This window comes from Rattus rattus, chromosome 10 (genome assembly GCF_011064425.1).
Source record: "Rattus rattus isolate New Zealand chromosome 10, Rrattus_CSIRO_v1, whole genome shotgun sequence".
Lineage (NCBI taxonomy): Eukaryota > Metazoa > Chordata > Mammalia > Rodentia > Muridae > Rattus > Rattus rattus.
Window position 1 is genome coordinate 57,392,522 of NC_046163.1, and position 12,891 is coordinate 57,405,412.

General features: G+C 46.8%; 1 protein-coding gene across 2 annotated transcripts in view; it reads right to left on the minus strand.

The window, feature by feature from the left end:
* Smyd3 (SET and MYND domain containing 3) overlaps positions 1 to 12,891 on the minus strand; it is a 547,366-nt gene that overhangs the window by 85,322 nt on the left and 449,153 nt on the right. For both annotated transcript variants that reach the window (XM_032915340.1, XM_032915339.1), the window contains one exon: positions 1,996 to 2,083. In XM_032915340.1, the coding sequence (XP_032771231.1) occupies positions 1,996 to 2,083 (88 nt within the window). The remainder of the gene's footprint in view (positions 1 to 1,995; positions 2,084 to 12,891) is intronic.

Sequence of the window (12,891 nt, forward strand, 5' to 3'; positions counted from 1 at the left end):
TATGTCTATGTATGTTCACCAAACTATGTATTGCGTTATTCTGTTTTGCTTGATTATAGTGAACTATCTGATGCAAAATACCGTATGAAGCAAAGATGGGCTTGTGAGTTATGGAGGTTCAAGTCCATCTTTAAAGGGCCCATTGCGAGCGCCCCAGATGGCAGTGGTGGGAGTGGGTGTCAGAATAAGCACAAGCCTGGAAGCAGAGAGAGGCAAAGACCACAGGACCTGATGCCCCCCTTAAAGGCATCTTCCCAATGACTTCCCAGAAGGCTGCTGTGCATTTAGGTTAATGCTTGTATCATGTTAATTGGGTTCCTGAAATTGCACGAAAGTCCCGCCCATAATGAGGGTCCCTGCCCCCAGTCGGTTCTGATTGGTAAATAAAGTTGCTGGCAGCCAGTGGCTGGGCAGAGAGACAGAAGTGGGACTTTGGGGATTCGTGGACAAGGTGACAGAGAGAAGGAGGACTCTACGTAGGCTCAGGCACCTCCTTTCCTATTTTATATTCTGAATTTCTATGACTACAGCCCAAGATCACAGTTGTCCCTGGGGAGTTATGACATACTCGCACACTTTATTAAATTTCTCTACTTGCTGAAGCAATAGAGTCCTTTCACATCCAAGCTTTGTGCATGCACATTTACGTGCTTCAACTTCTTGCCCTAAATAGAAGACTTTACATACACTTTTGTTGAAGCTCATCTTCTGAAATTCAGTAGCCATTCAAATCACCAAGTATCTACTGAGCTCTTCGTTCTACTGTCTCTCCTCTGCTTCCCTTCCGCCTAGCTACACATGCTTGGAAAGTCTCTTCAAAGTACTGAATCAAAGGTGAAGGAGACAGAACCCCCAGAGTGATGTCTGTGTCATCAGGTCATTGAGTAGGAAGCCTGGATCCACTAGTATCCAAATGTCTTGACTATGTCTTTTCAAACCCTCTAATGAGATCTAGGTGCAAGCTTTACAAAAATAAAACTAAAACACTCCATGATTCAACGGATCGATTTGTTCTTAGCAAATCCATACAGCAACCTGGATGTGGCAGCCTTCTTTTCTATTTCCTATTAACCAACTATAAGTTCATTGCTCAGACTCTTAACAAATTCACTGAGCTACTGGTTCCTGTAATTACATATTCCACCATTAAAAGGAGAACCGCTTACCTACCTATCTTCCCTGTCCTTCATGATTCTCTAACACTACAGAGTCCATAACTTACTTGCAGATTTTGTTCCTGCCTGGCATATGGTCAGCCCAAAGTGTCTGATGACCCTCTGGTGATCTTCCCATATTCTAAAATCTCTTAGCTGCAGCTCCCCATCATGCTTGTGCCCAAGTGGAATCCTCTATGGACAGGTGCCTTCTGTCTGTCCCAGCTTCTGTCTATATGAATCCTGTCCCTGATTTGGGAGTCCCTTTACACAGTGCACTACGGGCGGGGCATCTCCCAGATGATGCTATCACATGCTGTCTCTCTCTGCTCTGAACTTTGACCTATTCACGTTCCTTATCATATATCCCAAGAAAAGGTATAATGGAGAACCCCACTGGTGCTGTTTTCTGGCTGGTTTGTAGGTCTGAGGGTCAGTGGTATTAAATGGTAAGGAGTCACATATTCCTTTCCAGAGACTAAAGAGGTTACAGGAGGAAGGGGGTCTCTGAGTTTTACCTTGTGCATGAGGAGAAAAAGGAAGAGGAGGAGGAGGAAGAGGAGTAAGAGGAGGAAGAAGAGGAAGAAGAAGAGGAAGAGGAGAAAACCAAGCACCTACAACTTGCCTCCCTATTATTACCATTCACTGGTGGTAAGGTATTTGTAGGGCATCTGTGCTGACCTTGCTTTGGTCTTCCTGGGTCTCTCCCCACCACTGGGCCACTCCCCACACTGCTGGCTGGGCCTAAGAAGCAGCACTTGCACTTTCAGACTTTGCCTCGGCTCCACTTCTGGTAAAGCAACAACCAGCAGTGCAGCTCGGCCTGCAGGGGAAAGGATACTCCAGTGCGCCTTCAGCTCTTCGATCTTTTTCAGTGATTCTTGAACTTCCTTCCATATTTGCTCATCACCGGTCAGCATATCAGCATCCTGCTCGGGCCAAGGCAAAGAAGACAAATGGGCCAATTAAAATACGGGCAAAGGATTTGAACAGACATTTCTCCAAGAAGGACAAACAGATGGCCTACAAGCACACGAAAACACACCCGGCATCATTAATCATTAGGGAAGCTCAGTTCAGAACCACAGTGAGACGCCACCCCTGCTCGGCAACACAGCTCCGACCTGCTGTAGAGAAGCGAGGAACAGGAGGTGTCACTAGGGATGCCGAGGGGCTGAAGGCTGACGCTCCACAGGTGGAAAGGAACAGCGAGTGGCGTGGCTTTGAAAAATGGGCTTTTCAGAAACTCCAACAGCTGACCTGTTTGTGCTCCTTACCAATATGCCAAGAAAATGTGGGATGAAGCACCCACAAGGCTGGTGTCTGGTGGCTTGTTTGCTGCGAAGCTTCTAACAAACACAGAAACACCATGTCACCCATAGCGTTATCATCTCCTTAGTTCTACTCCTAGGCTGGCAACCATGAGAGATGATAGCATGTTCAACCAAAACGTGTGCACGAATAACCAGTAGAGCCAAAGGGGGTGCGACTGAAACGCCCATCGCCTGATAAAGGCAGATAAATAAAGTCGGTACAGCAGGGTAAACTCATAATAAAGCTAATGAAGTATTACTATGTGCTATAACATTGATGGACCTGAAAAACAGTATTCTCAGTGGAAGAAGCCAGTCATTATGGGCTGATGACATGGCTCAGTGGATAAATGTGGGTGCTGTCATACCTGATGGCCCTGGGACCCAGACGGTAGAAGGGGAGGACTGACCCTTAGACGCTGCCCTGTGATCTCCATATGTCTTTCATAACGTGCGTGCCCCCCACTCTCTAAATAAAAATATAATAAGACTCTTAAAAAGACATGATTCCATTCATATGAAATGCCCAGACTGGGAAATCCATAGAGACAGAGGCAAACTGGTGGTTGACTGGAGTTAGGGCAACTGGGAGAACTGGGGTGACTGCTAATGGTTGGGATTCCTTTGTGGATAATAAAAATGTTCTATAGCTGACCATGATGCTGGTTGTACAACCCTTGAAGAGACAACCCACTGAGCTATATGTTATAAACGCAGTGAACAGAACAATACGTGAACTATACGTCAATGAACCTGTTTCTGAGGAAGTGTGAGAGGGGGACATTAAAAACAAAGCTGTTATTTGGGAGGCTAGATGGCCCAGAGGTTAGAAACGCTTGCTGTTCTTCTGAGGGACTTGAGCTTGGTTCCCAGCTCCTGTGCTGGATGGCTCATGACCACTGCAACTCCAACTCCGGGTGGTTCTGTGCCCTCTTCTGGACCCCAAGGACACCGAGACTCACAACTTCACACAGTGACATATGCACATAGTTAAAAATAAAGAAAATCTTTCTTCCAAGAGCTCCCATTTGTCAGGAAACTGTACGGTGACCCAGCATGGCTTATCAACACAGCTAAGAAAAAGAAGGCAAGTCTGCTACACTCAAGTGGACCAATCCCAACTGTCACAAAAAAAAAAAAAAAAAAAAATTAGGGAGAAGCAAATCTTAACACTAAAAATTTCACATTCTAATGATTTTTTTAAATGTTAAAAAAATGAAGGAAAAAATCCACTGAGATGGTGGGCTATCATTTATTAAATGTGAGCTCTTAGCTCATGAGCAGGTCTTCCACATTTCCAGTTTGTTATTGTGCCCCCAGCACGCAGCTGAGTGCTGGGTACCAGGTAGATAGGTGGCCCTGTGCTGTGTTAGCAATTCTCTCCCACTTCATCTTCATGCAGCTCTTATGAGGCCATGCCTGGTGTACTCATGGGTGGCACGGGCACACGGTCTACACCCCGGGCCAGACAGGGAAGTCCCCCTGGTCTTTAAGATACTGGAAAGCAATTATAAAAGCAACATGAAAAAAAGTCTGGTGTCACTGCCCACTCCCCAATCCCTGCATGCCCAGTACTCCGTGTCAGGTCACATGGTACCTGCTACTCCCCACCCCAATGGCTGCATGCCCAGTACTGCGTGGATAAATCTTTGAGTCTGAAACTCGACTCAGAAAGATGTGATTGCCAAAACAAACAAACAAACGAAAACCCAAAACCAAAACAACCACAAAAATTAAACCACACAACACCACCGAAGCAAAGTTTAAGTGGTCTCATCCCCAAAGGCTGTGTTCACATCATGTGCTCCCCACAAATCCTGCTGTGGCCTCTCTGGCATGCTCAATGAGTTGTTACTTCCTTACATCATCCAACAGGGCGGGTACTTGTCTCTTGCGACTATTCCTACTTAAGTTGCTTAAAACTACAGACAGCAAAATGCCGGGCTCCTCAGCTGTACTTGCCACTTTTCAAGAGCTTGTGGCCAACTGGACAGCACACTGCACAGTGCTATACCCACAGAATGTCTTGTGGGACAGTGCTGCTGCGAAGAGGCCAATCACACCTCAGACACCACTCAACCCACCACTCAGCGTCCACGTTGCTCTGTGAGGTGTCCAGGAGGAGCTACGAAGGATGCTGAGTCATGGTGAGAGTGGGGGATAGTCCAGGTGAAGGGCCAGCATCTTCCTGGAGACTCTCAGTGTGTCTCCCCAGGGACAGGCCAACCCCTGTGAGAACCACGGTGGGAATGAGTTCTGTGATGCCAGTGGGAAGACGCACGTCATCGGGGTGTTAGGGTCAGGAAATAAAATCCGAAGGCAGTGAAGGCCAGGAGAACACGATCCCTCGTGCAGCTGAGGTAGATGGTGTGCACGGAGAAGCGAGAGCCATGAGTCTGTGAATCAGGGCTTTATCTGTTCTCTGTCTGTGCTATGTGCACGGGCAACAAAAGGTGACTTTGAAAATTATTCCACAGATGTACAGGCAGACCCAGCTCTTTGAATACAAAAAAAGGGATGGGTGTGTGTGTGTGTGGGGGGGAATGTCTGTGGAGAGGTGCACACCAGTCTCCCTCTGCATTCCTGCTCTAAGTTCATGTTCGTCTCCTAAAGTCTCCCTTTGACCATCTCATCCCCCCACTTCAGCTGCCACAGTCATCCCTGATTAAATGTGCCTGTTTTATATTTATGAAATGGCAGTTTGAGCATCTAAGACAGCGGTTCTCAACCTTCCCAATGCTGCCACCCTTTGACACAGTTCCTCATGTGGTGATCCCCCCCAACCATAAAATTATTTTCATCGCTACTTCATAACTCTAATTCTGCTACTTGTATGAATCATAATGCAAATATTTTTGGAGATAGAGGTTTGCCAAAGGAGTTTGCCCCACAGGTTGACAACTACTGCTCTAAAGAAAACAACTTGCTGGTCGATCCCTCTAGTGGACAGAACAGTAGATCTCAAAGGGAACCCAGGTTCTGGCTGCCCAGAACCTGTGGTACTAGATTACCTGGCAGAGGGTCCTGAGTTGTAGAAGGGATCGAGTTCTTTACAGATGATTATAAAACTATGAACTATTCCAGATTATCCAAGTGGGCCCGATATAATTATGGTAACCTTTAAAAGTCGATGTCTTGGTAAGGGTTTTACTGCTGTGAACAGATACAATGACCAAGGCAACTCTCATAAGGACAACATTTAATCGGGGCTGGCTTACAGGTTCAGAGGTTCAGTCCATTATCATCAAGGCAGAAACATGGTAGCATCCAGGCAGGCATGGTGCAGGAGGAGCTGAGAGTTCTACATCTTCATCTGAAGGCTGCTAGCAGAGTACTGGCTTCCAGGCAGCTAGGGTGAGGGTCTTAAAGCCCACAACCACAGTGACACACCTACTCCAACAAGGCCACACCTACTTCTAATAGTGCCACTCCCTGGGAGGAGCATATACAAGCCATCACAGTAGGAGAGTCTGAGGAGGAAGTCAGTGCGTGTGTGCATGCATGCATGGGGTCAGTTTGAAGAGGCAGGAGGGGAAGTAGCTGCTCACTTCTGCACGTCCCAGCCAATGGGAGCAGGCGCTGGTTTTAAAGATGGCAAACCTAACAAAGGAACAATAGCTGTCCCAGAGACTGGGAAAGCAAGCAAGCAGACTCTTGCCTGTGGCCAGTGGGAAGGAAGGCAGCCTCCATCTCGAGCCTTGATTCACAAGCTGAGATAGAGTCAGGCTTCTGACCTAGAGAAGGGGAAAATAAAAGTCTGCACTGTCCTAAGCCCCTTGGTTTGTGAAGAGTGGAACCCAGCACACGCATCTTCTGGACCTCTGGCTTCTGGAGCTCTGCACACGGCCCTCCTCGATCCTGAAATTAATTCATTTGATCACTCATTAGCTCTATTACCGTGTAATGAGTGCCTACTAGGAACCGCTGTAAGCACTGGGGTAGAGCAGAAAAACAAAGTCAGCCAATCACGTTTACACAGAAGGGATGAGAAAGACAGACCGAGGGAAGAGGGCTGGGGGTGGGGGTGGGGTTAAAGGTGTGTCCAGGGAAGGTCTCAGAGAGAGGGATGCAAAAGGTAAGGAGGTAAGCAGATAGGAGTCATAGAGAGAAGGACACTGCGGCAGGGGCAGACCTAAGAGTGCACTGGATAATGTGGCACAGCTTGTGGGCTGCAGTTTATGTGCATGGGCGTAAACCATAGTTTAGTGCAAGTTTACTAAAGCCAAATGTGGGTCTTCAGTTTCCTAAATCTGAACTCTTCTTTATGCCTTTCTCTTCCGAACATCTAGTGCGGTGCTTCGAGCAGTACGGAGCTCGACTGAATGATCTTAAAGTGGATCTGGAGGAGGGACTGTGCACTTGGAAATTTCTAGATGTCTCTTGAATGGGTATCAACCCCACCCCCCGACCCTCGTCTAAGCACACTTGTGGGATGTCAGTGTCTGGACAGTCTCAACGGCTTCTGTCCATCTGCCAAGGCAGGACTGGAGGCTGCTAGCCTGTCTTTGTCTGTCTCCTGGGCTTGCTTTAAGGGCGAAACTTATCTGTGAGTAGATAATCTAAAGGATCTTCAGCCACGGTTCACTACTAGCATCTGAAAAATAGTATAGACATTATGTATATCATATATATTCTATCTATCTATCTATCTATCTATCTATCTATCATATATATATATATATATATATATATATATATATATATATATAGAGAGAGAGAGAGAGAGAGAGAGAGAGAGAATATATATATTCTAACGTGGACTCCAGACAAACCCAGTATGTGTGCTTGGGGTAGGTGACATCTCATGTGGGAATTACAACTGACTGTGACACCAGGAGCTCAGCCTGATAGCTGTTCTTGCTGGTTGACACTAAGCCTTTATTTACTTAACAAACGCTCAGAGTGTCTGAGAGCTGCTCTCCAGCATTTGATAACAGTGATGAGGGGGCTTTGTGCCTGAGCTGGAGGAGGCCACGCTCACAGCTCAGGGCTGAATCTAACACTTGCTGGAATGTTGCACTGTGGTCCATGTCTCTGCACTCAGGGTCCCTAACTCACTGTACCCCTGTCTGCTCCTCACATCCGTGCCCACGGTGGTGTCTGCCTCACCTCTCCTAGCAACAGGCCACAGGACAACACTCAGTTGTGTATGTACACGAACGGAACTTCTGAATGTAAGCAGAGAAGCTAGTTGGGGAAGCAGAGCTCATGCCTTCTGTTCTTTTCAATGCACAAATAGGAGAGAAGACTAAGTGTCCATCTCCCAGATCCTGAAGTAGGAGATCAATAAGCAAATATTTACATTTCTATTTTTCCTTATCAAACACATGAGCGACACTTGCAACCATTCAGGACGACTCACCTAGGGAAGGGCTTTACTACATAAATAACACTATAATTCTATTATATGTATTATATATTAAATTTATATATTTATTAAATATTAAAATGTAATTGACTATAAAAGGGTCTGAATAAGTGCCTCCCCATTTGCCTGTAGAAGACTGAAACATTCTCATTTCGTGCTTATGTGTGTCTAAGGTACCGAATGGATCACTATGGGCTAGAGCTCAATGGCACAAGAGTTTGCCAAGTTGTGCCTGGCCCCGGATTTCACACCCAGCACTGCAAAAGTAAACAGAACAAAACAAGTTTTCTATAAATGATAAAAGATAACCCAGAGCACAAGCTGAAGGTTCCTGAGTGTTTCAGTGAGAGGTTGTCTTCATTGAGTCAGTTTACGGGCATGTATATGGAGGGTGCGGGGAGAGATGGTCATCTTGACTATTGGTAGGGGAAGATTCATCCCTACATATGGGCGGCATTTTCTTACAGAAGCCTAGATAAAGAATGGAAGAAGGAAGGGTATTTTTTAATTAAAAAAAAAAAATGTTTCTTTGTTGGGTTGGCCTTGACTAGTAGTGAGGTCATCTTCTCTTAGCTTGGCCTTGACTAGTAGTGAGGTCGTCTACTCTGTTGGCTTGGCCTTGACTAGTAGTGATGTCGTCTACTCTATTGGCTTGGCCTTCACTAGTAGTGAGGTCATCCACTCTGGTGCTGCCGCTGTTCCTTATTCGCTCACTGATACTAGTACCAGCTTCCTGGGTTTCCAGAGTGGACAGAAGACCTGCAGGTTTCAGAAATCTTGCAGGCTTTGTAGGCAGAGCAACTTTCAGGTTCTTCTCTCTTGCAGAGAAGCATTGCTAGATGTCTCCAGCCATATGACATAAGCTAATTTAATCACTTATCTTTGAATATAAATAGTGATTCTACCAGGTTTGATCTACAGAACCCTGACTAATCCAGTTACATCAGACTGGTCCAGGCAGCCCCTAGGACTAACCCATGGAATCTCCCTAGAATTCTTCTTTTTCATTATCCTCAGTTTCCTTACCTGGTGACTCTCTCCCACTGGACCATTCTGGAGACTGAGATGGCACAGAGCCAGTTGAGTCCTGCCCCATGGTAACCACTTTCCCACTGAGCTTGGGAAGCCTCAATATCTAGTCTTGAAGCCAACAGTACAAATGTGGACATAGATAAGTGGGGGCTGACCCGAGAGCTGCTATCAGATAAATATGAGTATCCTTACTTCCTCCCTTCCCTCCTGACCACCCAAGTTCTTCATATTCCATCAAATCTGTCAGTTATCCTATGTGCCTGTACTGTCCAGTTTTGTGTGTCAACACACAAGCTGGAGTTATTACAGAGAAAGGAGCCTCCCTTGATGAAATGCCTCCCAGAGATCCAGCTGTAAGGCATTTTCTCAATTAGTGATCAAAGTTGGGAAGGCACATTGTGGTGGTGCCATCAATGGGCTGCTGGTCCTGGCTTCTATAAGAAAGCAGGCTGAGTAAGCCAGGGAAGCAGCACCCCTCCATGGCCTCTGCATCAGCTCCTGCTTCCTGACCTGCTTGAGTTCCAGTCCTGACTTCCTTTGGTGATGAACAGCAATGTGGAAGTGTAAGCTGAATAAACCCTTTCCTTCCCAACTGGCTTCTTGTTTTGTGCAGGAATAGAAACCCTGATACAGTGTCCTATATCACCTCTGTGCCCTGCACACTCACCTGGCCTGTCTTTCTGTTTGGTTCCGACTTTTCTAGACAGAACCTCCATATTCTCAAATAGCAGCAGCAAGGGCTCGCTGGGTAGTGGGGTCAAATCTATAGGAGTGGATGACACTACCGACTGTCCCTCTGCCTCTACTCCTCACCGTGTTGGTAGTTCTTGGCCCTTCCTGCATTCCACCAGGGCGTCAATGACTGCCCTGTGGATCAGCCTGACCACTGAGCCCTGGAAGCCACGCTCCACAGTTCCTATAGCAATGTGCTGTCAGTTACCATCTAGTCAAAGTGTCTCAGAACTAACCTTGGACTCCGTGTGGGACCCAGATCTACTCAGCCCTGCTATCCAGCGCCACTTGGTAAGATACTCAGTGTGGACACAATGGATGAGCAAGGAGAGTGATGGTAACTTTTATGATCCGTGGCTAAGAGTATTAGAAGAACTAAATCCATTACTTAATTTGACAACAATGAGAGTAACAACCAAGGGAACTGAATGCTGTTTTTTTTTTTTTTCTTTTCTACCTTGACTCATTTCTGATATTATACCGCTGGGACAAGGAGAAGGAGATGTTCCCACTGCAGTGTGGTATTTGCCACATACCCAGATAGTGGCCATAATTTAGCACCTAAATGTGACCAGCCAGCACACAAAATCCCACACTGCTCAGAATCCATATCCTCAAGGACAGCAGCAGCAAGGACCAGTGAGTTTCCCTGGCTCCTACTTAAACATCATCCTAAACCATTTCAAGTTCTCTTGCCCAGAGTTCCCCAGCCCCTTCTTCCAGGACGGATTAAGGTCATACACACCCCTGCTGCATAAATAAACTGATACCCCAGAGTTGGTTTCTTGAATGTAAAAACAGATGATTCTACAAAAATCTTACAGCCACAAAAAAACATGCCAGTCAACACAGCTGGATTCAACTAGCCAGATGCTTCCTCTGGTTTCAAAGTAGACACCGTGCCTTCCAGGGGCCAGTCGTCACCATGAACGAGAGAGCTGAGCTTCCTCAATAGGGTAGGGTCCTGGCACAGGTGGCTTCTTGGAGAAGAGGCCGCTGGCAACGTTGGATGAAGCATTAGAGGAACCAATCCTGGTCTACCTTGCAACAGGAAGCCACAGACAGCTGTGCTTGCTTGGTTTGCAAGAGCTTGATGTTGAAACTCTAGTACTAGCTTAATTTCAGATGGTTCTTATTAAAAAAGAAAAGAAGGAGAAGGGCAATCTGCTCTCCTGTATTTCCTGTCATCCAATCCCCATGTAAACTCTAATTAGATTGATCAGGGCGAGCAAAGAGGATAGGATCGGAATGAAATCAACGAACACTTAAACTTTCCTAGTAACGCAACAATTCCAGTGTGTTAAAGGGAAGAAGGGGCGTTCTGTTACTTTCTTTTTAAAAAAAGTAGCATACGGTTCAAATATCGTGCCTGCACTCTGGAGAGAGGCAGAGAGCTCTGAAATAAAACCCCGGATGGAAACAGTCTAATCTCCAGTGTCTTTGACTGCAGTGCCTTGGTTTGTGGATAACATACTGGGACTAATAGATTAACTCACAGGCTCACTCAGAAACCTTTATGATTAACAGGAAACACCGACTGGAACCAATTTCCACTTCCTTTGGCAGAAATAGCTGAAAGCAGTCTAGATTTAACTTAGGGGAGAAACGGTTCTTTCATAACATGGAAAAAGGCTGAAACCAGAGCATTCACCATTGTATCAACCCCAGAGCAGCCAATGGGCACAGCGGGCATGAGGGGGTGTGGAGGGAAAGGCAAGACTGCTCGCAACTCAAGGCAGAAACAGATCGTTGTGTGTTCCGATCAGGCGTTAGGGAGCGAACGTGCATCTGCTTTTCGCTCTGGCAGAAACCAGCTTTATTGCACAGTTTTACAAGGCAACACGCTGCACCCCATCTCAGATTCGAGGTTAAATTTCCAGTGACAGAGGAGTTCAAGGAAGAAGGGGATGTTTGCCCGTGTCACGGCAGGGCTCCTGTAACCACCAACACCATTTACACCAGCATCCCACAGAAGAAATCTCCTTCTCAGAGAAAGCGTAAAGGCTTCTACAAAAACCAGGTTGATGGGAATTAAACAGGCGTCTACAGAGTTAGGGGCTTTTTGAGAGCCGAGCCACACCAGTGGAGCCTGCTGGAGGGCGGCTTTTACGTGCAGCCTTTGCAGGAAACGGGCATGTCACGCCAACATGCAGAGGCAGTTAAACATTACGTGAGGACATTTAAGGGAGCACCTCCTCGCACCCTCCCCCACGCTGCAGAGTCAGGCTCCTGAGAACGCACAGTGGGGGATCATGCGAAGCACAGGGCTACTGGCTTGGCTTGCAAAAGCACATTCAGAGGAATTCTTTTCACATTTGTGGAGAAACTATCAAACGGATGGCTTGTGCGGATGTAAACGTAGGTGGCTCAGGCAGAGTCCTGCCAGTCTCCTTCTGTAAACACCGCGAGGTGGGAGGTTTGAGACGCTGGGAAAAAATGCAAAGGTTTTTTTTTTTTTTTTTTTTTTTTTTTAAACAGGAAAACTGTCCTAACGCAGGCAGCAGCCATGAAGATAAAGTACACCCCCTAAACTTCAGAGCAGGTTTTATTTTAATGGAGACCAAAACCACGGCCCTTGGCTCCTTAATCTTTTTTATGTCCGTTACAGGCAACAGCTGCTTTCACTCACCTCAGCCAACAGACAGGAAATTGCTTCAAACTACAACAGAACAGATTTAAGGGGCAACATCCTGATGGTGAAGGGTAGGATGGGCTAGATGCAGTTGTTCCGAAGACATTTAAAAGCAGGATGGGGAGCGGCTGCGCGCTAGAGAGCTGTGAGGCCCTTGGTTTGATCCCTGGCATTGAAATAGAATGGGTGGACAATTTAGGTCGTAGGCTCGAGGTGTTGTGTGGCGAGAAACCACGAAAGCAGCACCAAGGAGTTGGACTCGGCTCCCAGCTCTGCCGTTGGCCAGTTGCAGGACCCAGAGCTGGACCCGGTGCCTCCGGTGAGAACTTGATGACGGTTTCCATGGAGATGGAAACTAATCGTTCCAGTCCATTGGTCACTTACCTAGGTGTCTGAGGACAGTTCTTAGACTCTGAGAGTGGAGACCCTGGGCATCTGTGGTCGTGCACATTGCAAGCCCCTTCCTTCCCCCTTCCCCTTCTTCCTGCTTCGTTCTATTTTAAGCTGGGTTTTCTCCAGCATCACCCCAGCCAGAGCAGAGAGAGCATGTGGCACGGAACAAAGACCGTACTCAACATGGCACCACATACTGCCAACCCCAGACATTGACCATGGCTGTTTAATTCTTGTGCCTCCTCTAACATCCATGTACAGAACGGA